Source organism: Rhipicephalus microplus, unplaced genomic scaffold (assembly GCF_043290135.1).
Source record: "Rhipicephalus microplus isolate Deutch F79 unplaced genomic scaffold, USDA_Rmic scaffold_45, whole genome shotgun sequence".
NCBI classification, from domain to species: Eukaryota; Metazoa; Arthropoda; class Arachnida; order Ixodida; family Ixodidae; genus Rhipicephalus; species Rhipicephalus microplus.
Genome location: NW_027464618.1, coordinates 2,621,665 through 2,644,862, shown reverse-complemented (window position 1 = coordinate 2,644,862; position 23,198 = coordinate 2,621,665). Strand labels below are relative to the sequence as shown.

General features: G+C 41.9%; 3 protein-coding genes across 3 annotated transcripts in view; 2 read left to right on the top strand and 1 right to left on the bottom strand.

Moving 5' to 3' along the window:
* LOC142787112 (uncharacterized) overlaps positions 1–23,198 on the bottom strand; it is a 134,031-nt gene that overhangs the window by 20,540 nt on the left and 90,293 nt on the right. The window lies entirely within an intron of this gene.
* LOC119164718 (uncharacterized) overlaps positions 1–23,198 on the top strand; it is a 67,082-nt gene that overhangs the window by 11,893 nt on the left and 31,991 nt on the right. The window lies entirely within an intron of this gene.
* On the top strand, positions 6,322–22,139 carry LOC142787113 (uncharacterized). Its single transcript, XM_075884721.1, has 2 exons — positions 6,322–6,627; positions 20,307–22,139. Exons 1-2 carry the CDS (start codon positions 6,624–6,626, stop codon positions 20,762–20,764), a joined length of 462 nt encoding a protein of 153 aa, XP_075740836.1. The 5' UTR covers positions 6,322–6,623; the 3' UTR covers positions 20,765–22,139.

Sequence of the window (23,198 nt, the reverse complement as noted above, 5' to 3'; positions counted from 1 at the left end):
TCCCTTAAAGGCAAAGTTTTGTTTGCGACTTTTTGAGTCATTTGTAGCTTTATGTCTGGAAGAGCTGAAATTGAATCGTAGATGCTCTAGCACATTCTATAATTAATGCTAGCATCATTTATTCAGAACATTTTTGCGACGGTTCGAAATGCCCGCCTAAATTCTATGCCTGAGACTAAGTGCACTCAAGCCTAGGCGATGCTGAATGCGCTGTTTTCAAATAGTGGGTGGTGAAGAATAAACCAAAGTAGGTGTTTCAAGCGTGCCCTCCTCAGAAAAAAAAAAGAAAAGCATCATAGCATAAGCAGCCAAAACCAGCTTGAAAACGGCTAACAACTGAGCAAGAGAGATGACGAACAATGGTCCTCGCCGAGTGCCAGTCGGGGTAGCGTGCGCACCCCGCAAATGTTCTCTGACGCCGAAAACGCTTGCTTGACCCTTGCAACGTCACCAGGAGGTCCATGTCTATGACGTCGCAGAAAGTGTCGACTGGACCTGAATACTCAAATGAGCACGCACCCTTACTTTACAATCAAACTAAAGTATCTTATATGCAGCGCTAGTCACTAATTTTCAATCAAAAGCAGCCCCGCATGCACGGCTATCTAAGACCACATGCATCCCAAGAAACGCGAAAATGACCGTCGGCGTCCCGTGCCAGCAGCGTCAACACGTGATGCAAGAAATCTCGTGTTAACGTCACCATATGACGCTTCACATCACAGGTCAGCATAATTTGTGATGTCACAATTATGTCACACATTGAGGGTATCGCATGATATTGCAGTTTTGCATTGCCTCAGTGATCGTTGGCCCGATTTCAGAGGCAGTGCAACAACAGGTGACGTGCAGAAAGCTTGCAATACCTAGGAACCCGATTTCAGAGGCAGTGCGAAAGCACCTGAGGTGCTGGCAGCTTTCGGAGGGGGCAATTCTTTTTTATAAGCACAACGTCATAGGTATAACAGAATGGCAATGCTTCATTAAAGCTTTCCAGCCTTTAGCAGACTGTTGAGTATGCACTTAAATAAATTCAAACCTCAATATAACAAGTTTGGATATAATGAAATATCGGTTATAACAAAGTAAGTGACCAATAACTTGGCCATAGATAGTGTTACAAATAATCGCTTGTAAGAAATTTTTGTACTTAAAGTATTTCTTATGATGAGGCTTGAGCGTATATGTAAAGGATCAATTGCAAAATAAATCGTTCTCACAGGTTTATATTGGTGTTAAAAAAAAAAGGTCTGTAATGCAGCGATCTCCCTGTTAACTTGGAAAAAAATATTGTTATATACTAATATAAATAACATGATATCACTGACATAATGCAGCAAAATAGTTACATATCATGGCAAGCTCAAAGCAGACCTATTAGATGCAGAATTGTCACAAATGACGGCATCTACTGTAACAGCCTCAAAGTTGTAAAGTTGAAAATGCATTCCAACAGCAGTTATGCAAAAATTGTACCCGGGGCAGCGTTAGAAGCCCAGAATGTCTCTGCAGTCTGTGACCGACCGCTCTGACGATGTCATAGACACGGACCGCCTGGTGACGTTGCAAGGGTCAAGCAAGCAATTTCGGCGTCCGAGACCAACTGTAGCACAACAAAAACGTCAAAACGTGATTGCCATCCTTTACATGATCGGATTCCCTGGTGTGTTCCCAAAAATCAACTTTACCCAGAAGGACCATGCAACTTTTTCGTAAATGAACATTCTTCCCCGCACTAACTTTGTTGAACATGAATACACCTTAAAGAGAAGAAAATCTACTTCATGAAGTCTTTTGAAATCCCAGACACTCAACATCTTAAATATCTACTGCTAGGAAGCTCATGCTTGTTAAACTCAAAAGAGAGAGAGAAACAATAAACTTCATCGGGTTCTGGAGTTTTTCCGCAGAGCTTCTGGTCTGGGGAAGAGTCCTCAGTCCAGAACTTCCGCGGTCATTTCTGGTTGTCTGGTGCGTTCGGCCAGCCATATCTGGTTGTCCACTTTCCACTGTTTCAGCATGGTGTTGGATACAACGAGTACTGCCATTATATTCTGACATCCCCATGCTGTGCGGCAAACTGTGGGTTTCTTCTCACACCAAGGACATGTCTCTGTATTGTGTTAGGTGATTGTGGTAAATGTGTAACCATGGGTATGAACTTGCTTGCAGCTGCCGCCTGGATACCGACTGCTCCCTGTCTATAGTTTCTTGTGGGGCTTCTTGCTTCTCGAGAATGCTCCAGAATGTCCCCACAATTGCAAGTCACCGCCTCTATGCTCCCGGCCACTGATCTATCTCGGTTAGAGTATCCTTGAGATCGGTCTCCCGAAGAAGGGCGCCAATTCTTAAAGGGACACTAAAGTCAAATAACAATTTACGTCAGAGTAAAAGCTCAATGTATGACAACACCTAAGACGACAATCCGATAAATCAAGGTAAATACACAAGAACACATGCGCCACAGTAGTATTTTCACAAAACTATCCCGATGACATCAGATGGATCGCCTACACTTAATCACTAGTAATCAATCTAGCTGCACTAAATAAAGAACCTTCTGTGCATTAAGAGACACAATAAAATGCTGCTTCGTTGTTTCTGCTTGATTCATAGAAAAAAAGAATCGCCGGGCGTTACTATGGGGAATGGCGTGAGTGGTTCAAAAAATCAATTTTTGCGTAGTTACACTGGACAGGTAGGGCCATCTAGCGGGGTGCAATTGAACCAAAAAGTGTCTGCAATATTGAAGCTACAGTGTACTAGAATAGTCTAGTACACTGTAATTGAAGCCAATGGCAGGAAATTTATCAATGGTCGTTGTTGCTGCTGTGGCTCCCGCCGCTTTTGATCTGCTGCTACTAGCGCAGTTTAGCCGAGCAACGTTGTGTACGGCAACAGTGACGTGTGTCGGTCGGGTCGGTACGCTTCTCGAGGCGGGTAACTTGAAGTGCACTAACCCGATGCGGACCACTAAAACGAGATTTTATTTCAAAATAGACCCTTCCTTGGCACAAAAGTAACACTACGAGGTTTCTGGACCGCTATTTCAACAATCAACGTCGACTTCATAGTTACCTTTAGTGTCCCTTTAAGCATGCCAACCCGTACGGCAACTACAAAAATAGTAGTAGACCTTGGAACAACAGTATTTACGATGAACACAAGAAGGCGTAGCTTGCCTCCCAGAACACAAGACTACAAACCACCACAAAAGGACAAGCCCTCCTTTCGAAATCAGGCTACCAAGATTGCATATGAGATCAGATCTACATTCAAGGTTGCTCCCATTTCCATGCATGCACCCTGCCAATTACCAGGGCAGACGCGCAGAGCCATGCATCGGAGACTATAACGAAGACCTAGCAGAAAAAAGAAAACAATCTATGTTGACGCTGCTACATCACAAAAGTACTACAGTGACAATGATTGGCGCTCAATTAAGTATGGTCGGCTATCACTGAAGAATTACGCTCTGTCAAATGCCCATGAGGTCACCGTCGCTCAAACGGTTGCCGAAGCCAACAGGTTTGGGCGTTTGCTAATAATAATCATGGACTCTTGGGACGCCTGTCGGGAACACACCAATGATAGGGTGAGTTGGAAAGCCACCGCCATCTGGAGTAACGACAAACGCCAAATAATTTAGGCCCCAGCGTATTGCCAGGAACATTCTTAAACTTGACATTCTCTTTCAGAGCCTTTGAAGCTTTTCCTTTAGTACAAGAAACAAATTTTTATGAAATCCAAACTCCGCTCTTAGGTTCTTGCATAACATTCAGAGATGTGAGAAAAAAAAAAGGAGCCCATTTTCATGAAAGAATGTGTATGTACACTAATGTCGATTTTATCTTGAGCTGCATACAGTCATGAGCCCACTTCTTGTACCTGTCAATAGTCAATTTTATATCGTTAATATCGTTGCGTGACTGAGAAAAGGACGTATCACATATCGTAAAATAAAAGGTCGAGCTAGCTGCTCATCTGTTTAAAGCTTCGACTGCAGCACGTACTTGGCGGCTTGTACAGTTTTTTTTAGCCTTCCTTTTGCACCATCGGCCTAGCAAGCTTCTATTAGTACTGTTGATGTCTCCGTTCCAAGTAACCGTCGTGTTCTTTTGATTTTTTAAGCTGCGAAGAGCTACATGGTGGTCCGTCTGTTTGACATGCCACGTCTACACCTTGGGTCTGCGAGGAGCTGCATGTTGATCTTTCCACCTGGCATGCCACCTCTATACTTTTGGTCATATCGGTGCCGCAATTCTCCGTAGTAGCTGCGTCAGAGGTGCTCAGGCACACTGTCGGTGCGGCCCTGACGGTCTCCAGCACAGGTGGCGGTTTCTGGCATTGCTTGGAATACGTGCGCTGTGTAGGCGGGTGAGCACAAGACGCAGGGAGGCTGTTGAAAATCTTTGGCACAGCGTGCGGTAAAAGTCTCGAAACATGGCGTTACGACAACAACTCCGAGCCACTGGCCGCGCGAACGATGTCTCTCTCATCGAAGTGATTTTCGCACACGTGCAGACGGGAATTAAATGCTACACCAGCTCGCAGTAAGGCGTGCTTCCACTCTTCCCGCCGTTTTCTGTCTCTAGGCAGGCAAAACACCGACAATTGTGCGTCACTTCCATCTTGAACCAATCCACATCCCGGTACGCTACAGGTACGCGGCATCCTGTCCAACTTTCAGACACAACTGGACGTTGTGTCTGAAAGTTGCATGTTGTGTCTGACATGTTAGAGCGGTTCAAATGCGCGTCATGCGCTCGCTTCGCTGTCTGTCCACCATGTCCACTGCATGGCATATCCATACATGGATAGCGACCACGATAGCGACGCAGAGTTGATAGAATTTTCATGTTTCCACCTGGTTTCCACAAAAAGTTTCCAGCTGAGTCTGTGCCAGCTGGGACATAGAGTTAATATATAGACTCCGTATAATAACTCTATGAGCTGGGATGCATGTGCATTACGATGTGCATGGATGGATGCTTCCCACACACCTATATTTCTACATTCAGTCAGACGGACACATAATTGTACAATGCATTAAACTTAGAACAGTATTACTGAACAAGTGTTAAACGACTCAGTTATCATGTATTTGTTAACTAAACACATATCGCAAGCATTTATCAGACACAGCGTGAATGTTCCGTCACACAGAATTTTACACAATTATTGTATGAAACTCCGTCGTTTCCTTATCTTCCCCACAGCATGTGCATTGGTCTTCTCAACTTCATAACTTTGCGTACTAAGGCAATTTGCCGATTTCGCTTCAAACAGTAAAGCGCTTACCTTCGTATTGTGGCGGGCTACTTGAACGTGCCGAACCTGTATCACCCTCAGGCAAATGGCAAGATACCGAATACGCCACCAACAGCACGTCGATTCTAGTCGGTAAAACTAGCGACGCAGTGACGCACTTTATCATCCCGGTGACAAAGTGTGGATATGGATCCCAGTGCGCCGCCGCGGACTCTCTGAAAAGCTTCTTTGCCGATGCTTCGGCCCTTATGAAGTACTCAACCGTATCAGCAACGTCACTTTTAAGTCAGATCCGCTGGACACGTGAGTTCAAGACGCCGCAATCCCACGGAAGTGGTACACGTAGTCCACATGAAGCCCTATCATGACAGACCGTCGAAAACCGAGTGAGAGTGCCCATTTGTCTTTTCAATGTTTTAAGCATCGGGACGATGCGTCTGAGGAGGGGGCAATGCTGCAACAGGTTCGCCACGTTCAAGTAGCCCGCCACAATCATCGTGGCACCAGCACCAGCAAGACCCGGCTGGCATGCGCCACGCGTTCGTGCGCTCCGGCAACGAGGAAGAGGAAGCGATTTGGATCTGTGCCACTCGGCTATACTCGGACTTGACGACCATAGTCTTTAGGATCGTGGGCACAAGTTCGCCCTAATAAAGACGCTTGTTTTTTTAACCTGTCTGCCTCAGCATCGCTACAGTATTATCATGAAACACATACCTCTTTATTTGATTTTTGCCATTTCTGTAGTTATTCTTAACTCTATGAGTTATTCAAAGCCGTTTTTTTTTGTTTCGGCAATATTGGAAGACTTTAGTACCACAGTTATGGTACTATTCTGCTTGACACGACCCATGCCCATAAAGTTTCATAAAATTATGTATGAAATCATATGAAACTCTATGCCTCTAACCATTCTTTAAATGCTGGCTGCAAGGACAGCAAAGATACGAAACCGAAACAAACGTGTGCTCTACAGCCGCAGCGCAAGACGCATCGAGCGTTCCAATCCAAACACACGCACGCACAATAGCTGCGACAAGAGAACAAAACATAAACATTATGTCATCATGGCGACCGTGTCGAGTCGTTTGTGACAATGTTTGTGATTTGGAGTGCGTTGTTCTTGGCTTAACAGTTACCACATAGTTGTGCGCCTGTGTGCGTGCCAAGTCTCATATGACCTGACGTTATTTGTGCAATTATTTGTAGCTGAAGAAAAAGCCGGCTTCAGCGAGTGCATATCGTCGTCGGCGACAAGTGGTTGCTTGATCCACGCATAGCCGACGGAAGGGTGTCTCCTCGGCGAGTCTTCAAAGACAGTGCAAGCGCCTGACGTACTACCTGAGTTCACTATGAGTGCGCTGTGCTTATTGATTCCCCGTGTTGCTAGTAGTGTGTCTTTGAAGGCCATTGGAAGTAGGCGCGCTCCCGCACCGCGTTGACCCTGGATTCGGCGGAATGCAAGTATACAAGCGGCGTTTAGCTTTTCGCGACGACTCCTCCAGCCGCATTTGTTAAGCATGTGCCTTGAGCTACTTTCTGCGGCATTCGCAGTCCATTTCCTTGGAAAAGTCTAGTTTCTAGACTTGCACGGCAGCGTATATGACTGCGTTCAAGTGATTGATAGCACGTCTCTGCTGCAGGCTGCAGTACACTGCGCTCCGGGCACTCTTCTCGTGCTGCATTCGGAAGCAAACCAATGAGCAGCTTACAACGCGCGCTTCCTCTATCCCGCTTTATTTGCAATCGGTTCAGCTTGTATGGGTGTGGTTTGATTTGAAAAGAGCGCCTATCATGCTAGTAGGCGCGTCGTGGTAACGTCGTTACTTTGGTACATACGCGAGACTGGGAATTCGGTTGCTAACGCACCATCTCGGTGCTTTACGCCGATGTTGTCGTATCAAGAGCCCAAACAGTCATAATTTGGCAGTAGGTGTTACAGCGTAGCTAACGTCACCCGCAGTAGCTGTATTACCTGACCCCACGTACCCGTCGCAACGCGTGGTGGCGTTGCTTGTAGTGACGCTGCATTTCCGTGATTTAATGTTGGTACTGCCCCAATACGAAAGGAGCCACAACTTTGCGTTCTTTCTGCAACTGCCTTTTCTGTTCATTGCCTTAAGCTGAAGCAATGTATGTCAAGAAATAGGCCCCTTGCATGCTGATGTACTTTGTTTGTTTCTACTTTCACAACTTGATAGACTTTTTGCCATTTTTAGAGGGGGGGGGGGGGTGCCTAATAATCCACGAGGGAATGACAAATAGCCCTGTTGTTGAAGCCACTGAGGTAAACCAGCGAGGAAACACTGAGCAACGAGTTTCGTAACACTGTCCTCTAGTCGTAGTTGCTCTAATCATGGGTGCTGACTGAATGTTATCGACAGGTTCAGATGGCTGTTAGAAAGTGTTTCTAGGTGACCGTCTCAGTGTTACGCATTGTGTCATACATCTTGCCCTTGCGCTATGTCATAAGTGCCAAATAAGTATAATAATTGCAGAGCCTAACATAAATGCTTTTTGCAGCTTTTGCGTGATGCTCGCCTTTTGAAGAATGCGGTGATCACAAATCAGTTTCTCCGGTGACTGACCCTCACAATGCCCCACTCAATTTACTTTCTGCCTCGCTAAACATTAGTCCAGCTGAACCCCCCCCCCCCTTTTTGTTAACCCGAAGCAAGGTATGCTGAACTCTTTTTGTTTGCTCTTGGTGTGTTGACACACAGCACCTTTGCAGTTATGTTGCCTTAATGGTTGCTTCTCAATACCTGTATATTTCGACTTGTCAGACAGACAGAAAAAGAACTTTATTGGGTCCTGAGAAACGCTGCTTCTTTAGAGCAACGTCGCGGGCCGCTTCCACGTAGGAACAGGGAGGCCTAGCCTCACCACCGCATCATAAGCTCTCTGGACAGTCCTGTCATTTTTAACATATTTGACCTGGATTAATGTTACACAGCAGTTTTTGGTGGAATTTTTCACCATCCTTGAAAATCCTTGAATTTCCTGAGCAGTGAACTCTCATATCAACATCGCGACCTCCTAAATGTGGTACATCAGTGTGTCAACCTGTCAAACACCTCATTTCTGAAGCAGTAATGCATTGTGGGTGCACATTATCCTATTTTGCAAAAGTGCTTGTGAAAAAAAAAAGTTACTTTGTGGCGAGGTGAAGCAGTGAGTGTGATAGCAAGAAATTAGAATGTCATACAAAGGGCAAGCAACCCCATATAGGCAACGTGCCGATCAAACATGGAGGACGCGTGAAAGGAAAGCTCACAAGACGAGTGCTGGTTAACGACTGCCACAGCTCGACACTGAAAGTGCTGCTTAAACAAACCAAGAAGAATGCTAGAGAAGAACACACGTATATCCCCAGGATGAGTGTAAGTTAACCACCATCACAGTTGTTACTTCTTGGTTGTTGAGCAACGTGCTGCGAGTGTCGACTGTTCACAAGCTGACACACTTGATGCGGTGGTGCCATCCAATTTCAAGGCTATAGAAAGCATCGTGTGGATTTAGGAATATATTTTTAGTCACTTCCCAAGTGTATTTAAATACTATTCTTCTGAACGAGGCCCATCGCAAGTGCGTCCAACATTGACGTAGTTTTTTAGGAAGCGCAACAAAAGTTCTAGTGATGTCACATCAGATCTGTAGTCAAGTGAGTGACCTCCGGACTTCCGCCCCGTACATACTGGCAAAGCATCGCTGTTGCAGAAAACGATAAGTTTGTTTTGGAGGTGCTTGTGTAGCACATGTGTGCGAGAACTGACCGTACTCAGCATGACGTGTGCAAAGCTCTGTGATCAAGTGACCAAGTCAGCTACACTGCTACGTACCTGCCCAACTCAGTTCCCACAAACAAGAACTGAAAATTGTCCATATCAAAAAGGCGACAAATAACATAGAGGAAATAAATGAATCTTGATGTGTGTATCGTGCTTATTGGAGCTGTAATTAAAGCTTGCAGCAAATAGCAGGCAAGCCACAAATATTGTGGCACGACCTCGTTATGGCCTGACTACACAGGCGCGTTGAAGCCCATCAGCACGTAATTGTCTGACATGGCATCGTGCCCTCTCCCTACGGAGTGTGGGTGTGGGTGCGAGAAGTAATTAAGACTATGCTATTTTTTATAATTGTGATATCCATATATTTATTGTAAGTGCAATAAAATTGGTAATTTTTGAAAGTTTTTAGGGGAGAAATTTCAACTTAGCATGCCACTTTGAGTCCCTGGAAAACTTGTGACAGGTCCTGGAAAGTCCTTGAATATCCTTGAATTTTCGCTTTGGAAACCTGTACGAACCCTGCAACATTTCTCATGTACATAATTTTGTAAACTCGTTAACGATGAGAGGGAGAAAAACCGAAACCAGCCGCAAGCTGTTGTACGACTTGTGGGGCAACATGAATGTGCAGAAGCTCTGCCTCTGTAGCCTTCGCTTTACTGTCAAGATAAGTTGTGGCTGAGTTTAGTTACATGCTTCTCAGAGTCGATAGAAGGTATGACAACTGAGAAAAGGGGCAAAGGCATCGGTCCTACTGACACTCACTGCAAGTTACAAGCTCTCTCTTCGTAGGCAAGAAGTCACGATAATTAATTCCCAGCAAAACAGCTCAATCAAAGAAATTGCATCGTCCAAGTTTAACACTTTCAGATGCCACCTATGCAGAACTATCTGTAAACGTGTGAAATGGCTACGACATTATTTCAAGGCACTCAATATTCTGTAGCAACCAAAATAATTTGATAATATATTAATTCATGTGTTGGGATTACTCATCTTAATTAAATTGTAACTAATTATTCATTTATTTAGAAGTCATTGATGCTTTGTTTTGGCATGAACATAATGAAGTATCGGGCTAGAAATATAGTGCGAATGCTGTTTTTGGTTATTTCCACTGGGAGGAAAAAAAAATTATGGTTTTCACATGGCTTGCAGGAAACAGCACGTCGCACGATTTGTAAAACGTGGTAGGGCATTCAGAAAAGTGATCATATGAAATGGTACACTGCAAAATGAAGTTAAATGAAGACAAATTTGTTATTCATGAGGTACAGTTTATCCAATGTACGACATATGTTGCTCTTTTTTAGCACTTCATTGTTGCAATAGCAAAATGGAATGTGTACACAATTGGGTTCATATCATTAAAGGGTTAAGTGGATGCTCTCAACAAAACAGTTCATTTATGCATAGAGGTTCACTCGAACCTCTATGCACTGAACCTGGATATAATGAAATATTGGTTATAACAAAGTAAATGAAAGATAGTCTTTCAATAGTTACTGTTAAGAATATACCGTTATAACAATTTTATAACAATTTTTAGATATGACAAACTCATTTTCGTGTAAGATAAAACTTTATTATAGTGAGGTTCGAGTGTAGTTGCACTGTTCGAATTTGTGGATATTTTCTATGAACCACTAGAGTTGAGGGAGCTACTGTAAGATCTATAGGGGTAACTAAACGTAACATTATGCTCCATTCATAAATATTCTTTTTTTATTATAACCAAAAATTATTTACTCTATGAGCAAAGTAAATGAAAAAAAAAGGGGGGGGTAATTGAAGGTTTAGTAATGGCTGCTCATGACTAATTTTTTTCCTCATCCACTTGTGGCTTGAATACACTCAAACCTTGATATAACGAAATATTGGTTCTAACGAAGCAGATGAAGAATAGACTTGCTATAGACATGGTGTTAGGAATATACTTTTATAACAAATTTACTGATACAATGAACTTATTTTCGTGTAAGGTGCAAGTTCATTATAATAATCTTTGAGTTTATTATCAAGATGTCAACCTAAGTGAAGACTAGTGAATTCAAAGGGATCTTTCTGAATAAAAGCAGTCCTTGAACTTTCGAGAATGCTTTGAAAACTGTGACGAGCATTGCAATTGGTAGATGTTGTTGCCTAAGCACCTTTTCAGCATAGGCTACTTTGTAACTTGTTACGGTAGGATTAAAAAAATAATTGCATTGAATGAATGCAGATCAAAATTTTAAAAATGTTTTACTAAGCCAAGTTTACATTGCATGCAAATCTTCGTTAGTGATGTAAAACTGCATTTGCAACCAGAGCTAACGAAATTCGGTGTGACAGGGATCATATCTCAGGCCATTATGCTCTGGCGATTACAAACAAGAACCTATCCAAACACACCGTTGAATAACAGGATTTATCTGGAGGTCTGTGTTCCTACAACATGCGATAAATGCCACAACACCATAGATCTTGCTCATATGCTCTTGCATCGCTCCGCGTTACGTAACGGCAGCGAAAATACGGAAGAACGATGGCATGCAGCTTTGTGCAGTTTTACATTAGAGGGACAATTATGGGCAGTCCAACGAGCCTGCGAAGTGGCTGAAAGGCTAGGTCTTTCGGTCCCAACGTGGGAGCGGCCCACTTTGGGCTAGGACACTAGCACGACCTATTGTACCTTAATAAACTTCTTTCTTTCATCCATCCATTCATTCATCATGGCAGGCCTAAATTTGATCTAAGACCACTTGTTTTTTCTATGCAATTCGGGAAGGGTGTCCTTTGGTGCATATTTTCCACATTCATGCTTTTCTTAAAGAGAATTTTTCGTGCCTCAAAACTGGTTTTTTCAAAAGCGAGTAGTTAGTTGAAACGCACCCTTGGACAAGGCCCTTATAATATGCACTCTGTGTTTACTGTTTATTTATTTAAAAAAAACTTCTTGTACGAAAACTAAAATACTTTTTAAGAGTCAGCTGTACCGCCAGGACATGTGTAGGCTCGAACACTTTCAGCTCCTAGCTTTCTTACACCTTGTGTTTGTCATGCTTGTTGATAAGTTTTAGATGCTGAGGGTAAAAAATGTCTTCAGCAAGTGTAAGTTTCATGGCAACCCATACAGTTCTCTTGTAAATGTGAAGAAATTACAGTGACGTACCGAGGGAATGAACACTGAACCAGCAAGCTCCTCATTGTTGAGCCTCTCAACCATTTCAGTGTCCTTAGAAGTAAATCACGTGCAGCGTGACAACGAATAGGCTGTAATGCACATGCCTATTATTTTTGATGCAACTGGATTGAATCGTGTGCGCAAACTGCGTAGTGCAAATGCCGTGTTAATGGTAATTGTGTTGCAGAGTCTGTGTTGTATTTGTTTAGGATCAGAGCGTTAAGGACTGTGACATTTGATATTGTTCTTGCATTTAATGATGGTATTATCTCACGAGCAGAAATTCTGAAATAGTTCAGATTGAGGCCAGGCTAAACTAGAATTTGCTGTAAAATGTTCACCATGCTCGACAATACATTGTGGATAGAGCTGCACGACAGCTCGCAAAAGAAGTAAAGCGAGCATTACAAGGAGCTTCAAAGTGAGAAATTGACTTGGCAATCATTATCAACTTCTAGCTACTAAATAAAATATATGAACAGTGCTTTTTGAAAAAGTGTGTTTGCTTTTCAGCCATTTTCTAACTTTAAACTGGATTATATCAAAAGCGTGTTTTTTATTACTTTTTTTAGTACCATAACTTTCTAGGTATTCCAAGATAACCACATTTTTTTATTCCACATGCATATAGCTACTGAAGCAAAATTGAAATTACGTACTTTACAGTTATTGTGTTACAATAATTTTCATAGATGCCAATTGACCGAAAATTTAGGTCTTAGTGGTAAAAAAATTTGGAAAAATTCTAATATTAGTCAGATATTAATAAATCTGCTTTAGTTAAAAGGGCATGAAATTTGAAAAAAAATGCATAAATTATGCAAATATTCCTTTCAGTCACTGAGAAAATGGTACCTCAAAATGACCGAAATTGCGTGGACCTACTCTAGAACCCTATGGACCTAGGACCTACACTGTGCCCTTTGACTTATAGACTTCTGTGTTTTTCACTGCCTGCCTTGTGACTTAAGAATGTATAGCATATCTGCAGTCAATTTAAGCATGCTCACGACGAAACAAGCACTAAAAAGTAGCAATATGCCCAACTGGCAGTCATCTTAAAGCACGCTGTTGCTTCACAGCCGCTCTGGGCTCTGTATGATGTGCATCAAAAATAGGTAGAAGTTTACACTAGCCATGTTGTAAAGCTTCAGAACTAGCGAAGCTGGGTAATCTTAGCGGCTTGACATGGCTTTCTTGTCTGATTCTAGGTCCTTCCTTTGCATAGACAGAGTAGAGTCGAATCACAGCTTGTCACACACCGTGCTAAAAAATTTGAAACTCTAATGCCAGAACTAACGTGCAAAGCTGGCTTTGTCAGCTCCAGGAGAAGCACAGCCTGTCGCTGCTCGTACTCAGCTCATGCGGTGGGCATACTCGGCGTGGCAGCTGCACGGACTGTCTTTGTCGGTGGGCACAGCTGATAAGCAACAGCACAGAGTTCTTTTTTTTTTTTTTTTTTGTGAACACCCTATATTTTATCTGAAGCCAAGTTAATAGCCAGGGGCGTGGTCCTTGGGGTCTGTGCCACCCCTGAAATTTGACAGAAGAGGGTGTTTTACAGAAAATGAACTATCAAAATAGATGTTTTTTCTTTTGTCAAAGCCTTCAGCAAGTGTCCTTTCCCCACTCCCTCCGAGAAAAAAATTCCTGATTGCCGGCCTGCCACGAGCTTTAAGAGCTTCACTTTCAATAATTTTAACCCTAATCATCACCTGATAACCCAGTTACTCAGAAAGTGATGATCTGTCAATTTTGGTTTCACAGGGTTTTCATTGAAGTGAATATGGCTGTGATTTAAGGGAGCAGTTGGATGAATCATGGGCATGAATGGTTCAAAATAGAGGCATAGAAGCAATGCTTTATTCAAGAAATAAGATTAATGCCTTACCCTTGAAATCAGGTTTACCTTTGAGCACCACTGAGTGCCGAGTGAATGTGCCCTTCAACCTCATTGAAAATAAAATTATGATTGGCACCGCACCCTCTTAGTGGTATGTATGACTGCTATAGCTCCTTATAGTCACAAACAGCACTGTCTGTGTCACTTCATCCTGTCTTTTTTTTTATTTAGTGGAAATTGTATTGTCATAAGGTGAGCGCACCTTTGGTTAGCGTGGCGTACTTTTCTGTATTTACAGCTTCCAAGCGTCGATGCAAGTCGACATGAAAAAGTGGACTCTGCATGTACTGCATACATGTGTTCAGAGTGGCCCAATTTGTTCGTCGAAACTCACACATCTGTGCTCGTGCTGCCGGACTTAGCCTAGTCATAGACATTGTGATCAGCTGTGTGGACATCCTCGAGTGACACTTTTGTGTCACTGTAATTTTGTGACTGAGTTTCACCTTTTTGAAGCAAATTAGCCTTTGGTTTGCGATGACACGATGCTTTAAGAGTCCATGTGCATTTATGCAAATCAAACTGCAGTAACGACCACCACACCCTGTTTAATACGTGGCAGGCTGTGCTGTAGAAGCTATGCATATGAGGCATATTGTTCTAAGGCTGTGCAGGCTTATTATTATCATTATGTTGATCTAGCACAAACTGGGCAAGTGTAAAAGAACAAGGCAAACAAGGACAGGCTCCTGACCTTGTATGTCTCATTTTTTTGTGTGCATATAATGCATACTCTTAGTCATACAGTTTCATACTGTAATACCTAGAGATGAATCTGGTGCTGCGATCGTTATACCCCTATGGGAATGGTAGGAAATACAAGCTTCGGATTAGATAGTGTTAGCTAGCAAACCGTCTATTGGTCTTTTTCTACAGTTTTCAACTTCATTCTTCGCGCAGCGGGGTAGCAAGGTGCGTTGAACAACACTGAAGCAGCGTTCTTGTTGTTCAAATAGGCTGAAGACTGCTTGGTCGCTTGATTTGCAGCGACGTTGGAGATATGTGTAGAGTCTCACTCCAGTGCAGGATATTGCATCAAGTTCATGTTTTTTCAAAAGTACGTCTTGCCAAAACTAACTTGAATCGACTGCAAAATGATGGTGAAGCTAAGTAGACACACCGTTGCACTCCTCTGAATTGACTTCACAACAGATTGAGAGGTCTGTTGGGGCAAACCCCTTGGACGATGACTTGTACAGATGCACCTGGCATCACAGCAGGCGATATGTCAAGTGGTAAAGTGTTAACTGTTATTTGCATAAGTTGTTAATGTACACTTTTGAGAGAAAAACAAGCATGTTTGTTTTCAAGTGTTCTGGAAATTATTCATTATATCTGGAACACAATGGCGGAGCAATGCATATCTTGGTGATTAAATTTGGCCAGGTTTCACATTGACTTCATGGTCACGAAAACTTTCTGCGAATAAGTTTATGTACATAAGAAAGAAAGAAGTTTCAATTGGCAATATAACTTCATATTTTTTTTTTTACACTCTGCAAACAAGTGTCGCAAATCTCAAGAATTTGATTTATTTGAAGCAGATCCAAAGCCTGTACTTCTTGTCATTCTCATGGGGGTACAAGCGCAACTGAAGGAACCCATGTAGACACCAGTGGAAATGTTATAGTGCTCACTGTAGACAGCTAATTAGGCAGCTAAGTGGACGGCGGCCTGCCAAAGTCCCATTCCAAGTCTCACGTAGCCGGTAAAATAGACATGTCCGAGAAGACGACATCGCAGACAAAAACGATGCAGGCTACTTTGCTGTCCGAACAAGGTGGCGGCATAGTGAATCACTCGGATAGCACAGATCTCGCCGGAATGGTCATCTGCACACAGGCAGACGCTTCTAAAGACACTCAGTATGAGTGATATTCAAGTTTTTTAAGATCTGAACAGGAAATAAGCTAAGAAAAATAACAGTTATGTTTGTTTATTTTTGCTTTCTTTTCTCGACGCCTATTTTTCTTTGCTTTCTTTTCTTTCTTTTCTCGTGTCATTTCGTCGCATAGAAGCCATCCAGGCATGTTCCATTTCTGAGACACGTGCTCGGTGCTCTCTGCTAAACTGTCAGCGTAGACTGTCTACGATGCTGTCTAGAATTGGAACAAAGCCAGTGCCAAATTTTCTTTTAGGTATTATTCTATGAAACTCTGTCTCTTAGTAAGTGAAAATCTCTTGAACAGCGTTGCTGAATAAATGGAACAACTGCCTCTGACACGATTGGTTTCATACATGAATTCGGCATCTCTTTTGATCTCTCGGTCAATGGAACTCTTGTTAACCAGAATGACCCTTCAGGTGGTCCCTTCAGGTTTCGTTTAACGAAAGTTTACTGTATCAGTCTCGCCGTAGTATGTCTTTCCAGCTCGGCACGGCAGCCAGTTCAGCGAGTTGCTTGAGTTCTGTAAGCGTGTAAATTCACTTGACAGTCGGCAGAAAAGGAGGTGATACACAGGTTACACATGCTCTTATTCTTTTGAATCAGATTCCAGCCAAATGCTTCATCTTATATATGGCACCTCTGAACGTGCTCGCTGCACTCATGCAGCATATAAACTGAAGTCCTGTTCTGTCATCTCAGAAGATACAATGATGTCTTTCTCTTTGTATATTATGTTAACTCAGTAGTGAGCCATGACAGTTGTGTTTAGCAAGTCTAAATTAGTGCTACTGTCAAATTTGAAAGTGCAGTTTTTTGTACCTTCAGGCAATTCGCATTGACAACAATGTTGATTTTTAGTGCAATCTGTGAAAGTCGAGCTTGTCTTGGAGAGATCATTTGGCAGACTCTGCAGTAAGGTTACATTTGTACTTGATTTGTTGTGCTTCCTTCAGTGTAGCATTATCTGATTACTGAAATTTTTTAGCATTGTCCTATATTACACCAGTGGTTTGTGGTGGCTATAAGGTTGTCAAATCTCGCATTGGGGTCGTTCCACGCCAAACATCCCAGCCATTTTGGGGACCATCTCAAACGTATTCGAAAAAATTGTGCTGCATTGTAAACAGTAAAACAGTAGAATATTTCAGAAACAAAAAAAATTTTTGCTCACGTGGCTGCCTTTCGAACATCCCGGAATGTCGTTTGGGTGTTTGTGGAAAAATTTATTTTAAAAGTACGGCTGATTTTTTCTATACCAAAATCAATCTACATATTAATTAGGTGGTTGTGTAAGGTGTTTGAAGCTCACTAATATTAGTGCCATTTTACTGGCACATGTGCCTCCAAGAATTTAGCCAAAATGTGTTATGTTTGCATTTTTTCTATTGCAATGCTGCATTTTGTATGAAATTTGAGTAGTGAATACTTAGTCCACACAAGGTATATTTTTAAGAAAAAGTATTTTTAGACCTTTCAAGCTTCCAAAGTCTACGAGAAAAAATGATAAATTCTGCAAGCTTGTCATTTTTGTCCATATTAAGACGCTATTTGCATCATGTGGCAGTCCAATTAAAAATTGGCTTTACATCTAAATCACAAGCAAATAAATCATTATTTTCATATGGTAAATCTTGTCATTACTTTTTTGTTTTAAGGAAGAAAATAATTTTTGAACTTTCCCATTGTCACCTATCTTCAAATTCGTTAATACGACAGCTGCCACCTTGAAATTCCGCATTGCCGTAAATGGGAAAGTTCAAAAATTATTTTCTTCCTTAAAACGAAAAATGCAATGATAAGATTTGGCACATGAAAAGAATTGTTTATTTGCTCTCGATTTAAGTATAGAGGCGATTTTTAATTGGACCACCACATGGTGCAAATTGCATCTCAATATGGACAAAAAATGACTGTATGTGAAATTAGTAAATTTTTTTCGTAAATTTTAGCAACTTGAGAGGTCTAAAAGTTTTTTTCTCAAAATGTACTTTTTGTGGAGCAAGTATTCATTACTCAGATATTCACCAAAATGCAGCATTGCAATAGAAAAAGTGCAAACATAACACATCTTGGCTAAATTCATGGAGGCATATGTATCAGTAAAATTGCACTAATATTACTGAGCCTCGAACATCCTACACAAGCATCTATACTTAACATGTAGACCAAATTTGGTATAGAAAACAGGAGCCGTACTTTCAAAATAAATGTTTCAACAAACACCCAAGTGACTCAGGAAGTTCAGAAGTCGGCCACGGGACCGAATTCTCTCGGAAATATTTTATCGTTGCACTGTTTTCAATGCAGTAAATCGGCACAATTTTTTTCAAATACTTTTGAGATGGTCGACAACATGGCTGGGGCGTTTGGCATGGATATCGGAGGACCCATTTTAAACATTTTAAAGTACCAGTATGCAGTGTGTGATGCCTTAGCAGTAACTGCAGGCATTATATACATAGCTGTCAATTTCTGAAATGTGCTGTTCCATTTACTTGGTGGCCGATAGGTTTGGTTTGCGATTCCATATGATCCGTATAATTCTCAACATGAAAGGAACACTAAAGCGAAACATTAAATCAATTTAATTGATAAATTTCACTCTGAGAAACTCTAAAGTCATTAAGTTCACCATGTTATGCTCATAATAAAAGAGAAAACCAAGGTTAAAGTTTCACTTTTAAATTTAAGTCTTTACATAATTCAAAGTGTTTTTTTTTTTATATTGAGAACATTGGCTTCATGAAATTTTATATACTCAATATGTCTTGCCTACGGCCCTTTAAGTACTTCAATGTACTTCATTTTCGCCTATTTGGAACTGTGTAGGACCTAGTAAATGTTATCAAAATCTGTGACATCATGGCATTTATGCAGGAATTTTAAAGTGGTGTCACTACCCGCATTTTTTTTCCAGACATTTTCTTTCTGACCAAATGACTTCTCGTGGTCAGAGTTGTGTTTTCGATATTGTTGAATTGTAATTTACTTATTCACTAAAAATCGTTCTCTTTAGTTTTTCTTGTAAGCTTTGTACCTTATGTTACACAGTGCCACTTAACCTACTTTTGCATGTATGGCATTGGTTTTTTGTCTGCTGATCTGAACAGTCATCTTCGCAATGCCTGTCATGTATCAAACAAACTGCGAAGTTCACCGGGTCTTTCATTGTTACAGAAAAAGCTTTGTTAATGGCTGGGACTCTCAAATGTGTCGAACAGGCTCTTGTACTGCAATTTGAGCCATACAGAAATGCGTCTTGTCAGTTCCATTTAACTTCTTTTCGAGCAGACTTGTACGATCAGGTAAAAAAAAGAAGTAACCCTGTAGGGTCTAGTCTTTGTATATGGTACTGCTGAAACACCTGTGTTGTTTTCTTAACATTTAATCGCATCCAAGATGGAGCAGGCGAAATTACCTTCAGCTTTTAAAGCTGTCTACATGCGATGTGTCAAGTACAATTGCTTAATAAAAGTGTGTGAGTGGGAACGAGGTATTGTATGTCAAAGCAGGTTATGGTTATTTTGTTTTAGTGTTGTGTTGCATGCGTTTTGGCATTTGACAGCCAGCAGTTGCAAAGACGCAATCTTGTCATTATGATTTCATGAATTATATATTTTTGGACTTTCTGAGAATTTGCATTTGTCAAACTGTGGTTTGGTTTTTGTCACTTCTAAATGATTTTACACTATTTTGCTCACACTTGATGTACAAGTATATAGTTTTGAAACAAAGAGGAAGGCTTGGTGGATAGAAAAGTGCGGTTCATTTTGTGGGGCATCACTTCACACTTTCTGTTGAATTCTTCAACACACTGTTAATTACATTTAGTTAAGCCTTCCTTATTAAAAAAAGTTAATATACTTGAAAGTAGTACCCAAAGTGCTGCAAGAGACCAGCTTTTGTCCTGTAGCTTTGAATGTGCTTCCATGGAAAGTTGTCTACAAATTTTAGGCATCAAGTATAATTTATTCTCAACTCCTTAGCATAAAACATCCGTATAGCATGCAAATACTATGTTATGTTTCCTTCTCTGGTACATGATATCAAAAAATTTTATTATAGCATTACCTTGGTAATTGACTTGATTTTGTGGTTTGGGTAGCTTGTTTTCCCAACGTCAGTTGAGCAACACTTCAGTTACTCCTTTTAACATTATTATCTAAAACTTAAGTGGTAAATAAGAGTCATTTTAAGGCTTAAGTGTTAAAATCATTTGCACAGTATTGAGTTGACAGAGACCAGTTCATACAAAGTCCTCTCGCGTTTCTCCTGCCTTGCTTGCAGAAGGCAATGAGCCAACATGCCTTCAGACCTTAAAGGAAATGACCTTCAGCCTGCCATCGTCACACAACACGGCCACCTACATGCATAGCCGCATGGTCACGACAGCAGGTCGCAGCCCGTTCAGGCGCGAGCTGCAGCGCATCAGGGCGGTGGTTCGCTACAATGCTGCATCGGCAACCTCCAGCGGAGGAATGGCCGTGCCGGAGCGGAACTTGGCTGCCTCTCTCCTGAAGTCGTTTCATTGCCACCTGTGCCCAAAGAGGTTTGCTCGCAAGCACGTGCTTGAGAACCACATCCGAACGCACACAGGCGAGCGACCGTTCCAGTGTCCATCCTGTCAGAAGGACTTCGCTCGCAAGGACTACCTCAATTACCACGTGCGGCAGTGCCGTCTAAGACGAGCTAGGTTGCCCGCTGCAAACTCTCACACAAATAGTGTGTACGATGAGTGTAGCTGAAAACACGATTAGAAAATTCCATAGGCATTCCTCCATGCAGGGAGCGAAGCTTTAAATACAAACCTAATGACATAATAATTGGTGTGGCATGCGGCCTTGTAGGTTTTGTAAAATCAGATTTTAGAAATCTGCATTCAACATGACAAATCGTGGAAGCTGCCAGAAGTATCGCTGTAGGACATTGACTAAGAGATTGGCGACACCTCTCGTGATTCGTATTTGACATTATTTTGTTACATGCATGTTTGAGAGCCCCCCTGTAGCAGTCCTGGTTGCTGGCTGCTCTTGTCAACAGTACTCGAACTGTTTCGGCTCAGCCTGGTTTTTGGTCTTTATCAAAGAATAGTTCAGTGAAGATATAACCCCATGCAAGTGCTTTAAATCGTCAATAAACTCATTAGAACTGAGCAATATGAAAAGCAAGTCTTATTATTGGCGGGCATATAATAGACTAAACCTTTCGCATATTTGCTTTGTGTTCTGCCGCATGGTTGGTTTGAAATTAGTATGCGAAAACATAAGTATGTCACATGGATTGGGCGTGTATAAGTCGTAGCCTTTCTAGAAAGCAGCGTGCCACTCCTACTGTGTTTCTTGGGGCTCACTGCCCGGTGTAGAGTCTGAAATGGTGTACACCTTTTTGATTCTATAAGTACTCTGCTTTTTAAAGGGAACCAAATGGGTATATTACTTTACACTGATTGAGTATCTTGAAATACTTTTGTCGCACATCTAGTACAAAAGTGACTACAAGGTTGCACAGGGTATTGACACCACATTTTTCACTATTTTCTTCTTCTTTATGTATCAAGTGTGGGAAACCCTCTAAGCTGTAAAAGAATGTATTGAAAAGCATAGAAGTTCTGTATATAACTCGGTATAACAGTTTTTTTAGCCTTAATTTTAATGTGTGATTAATTAGTGTATCTTTGCCCTCGGTGTCTCAATAAACTGGCTCACTCCGTTCTCGCCAGAACTGTGGCAAACACACATGTGAAACCAGATTGAAGATTGACTAAGCGTAGGTAGCACCCCAGTGTACCTTTTCATGAACGTGATCTTTTTGTTCTTGGTAGTTTTATGACTACACAATCTAAGCAGCGATCTTGGTCATGATGTAACTATTTGTCTGTAACACCAGGCTTGGCACATTTGAGAATTAATATTACATATCTCTATTGCAAAAACAGCGAGATGCCAGTACGTTTTTTGGCACTGGTACACGCTGGAGACACTGGTACACGCTTGTAATCACTGGCACTTCACTGGGCGCACTGGGAAAAAGCTGTGTCGCACTGGTAGGGGTGCTGGTTCAACCGCTGTGATGCTGGTGCGCACTGCGAAGCGCTGGAAGTGCTGGAATTTTTACTGGCAAGCGCTGGTGAATACTGGAGCAGCAACTGTTTCTACCAGCGCAGCTGCAGCGTGCGTGTTATGGTAGCGCATGCCGTGGTTTGTTTCGGTGTCGTTGACTATAAAACGCTTGATTCGACAGCAGGGAGAGATGCTACCCTAACAGATACCGAGCATACGTAATTATTGCGGTGCACGCACGCATCGCAACAACTACAATCACCTTTTTTGCATATGCCTCCGCGTAAACCGGCCATATTCGCACCATCCGCGTATTGCTGTAACGATTTCAAATTGCAGTGTTTGTAAGCCTGGAGCTGCACGCCACTCCTAACAGAAACGGGAAATTGTTTTTGCCGCAAAGTTGAAACATAAATGAGATTGGTATAGAGATTAGCGTTCCTTGACATTCATACCGGAAAAGTTGTATATTTTTGTGCATTGAGCATACGAAAAAGATTTTCGAAGCTTGAAATTGGAATTCTCTGTCAACACTATGCTTAAAACAGACTTCCTCCTGAGGCAAGTTTGGGAAGAGCGCAGGGATAATTGAATATGGAGAAATCATCATCATCATCAACCTTACTATGCCGACTGCAGGGCTAAGGCCTCTCCCATGATCCGTCAATCAACCTGTTCTTGTGCTTTTTGTTGGCAGATTATACCTGCGAACTTTTTAATCTCAATGGCCTACCTAACTTTCTGTCTCCCCTTCTTACATTTGCTTTCTATAGGACTTCAGTCAGTTACCCTTAATTACCAGCGGTTATCCTGTCTATGTGCCCGGCCCATGTCCATTTCTTCTTGATTTCAACTATGATATCCTTAGCCCCGGTTTGTTCCCTGACCCACTATGCTCTCTTCTTGTTTCTTAAGGTTGCACCTATCATCTTCCTTTCCATTGCTCGCTGCATGGTCCTCAATTTAAGCTGATCTCTCTTTGTAAACCTTCAGATTTCTGCTTTGTAGGTAAGAACCGGCAAGATGCAGCTGTTATATGTCTTCTTTTTGAGGGATAGTGACAGATTACCATACATGATTTGAAAACGCTTGCTGAATGTGATCCACCACATCCTTCTAG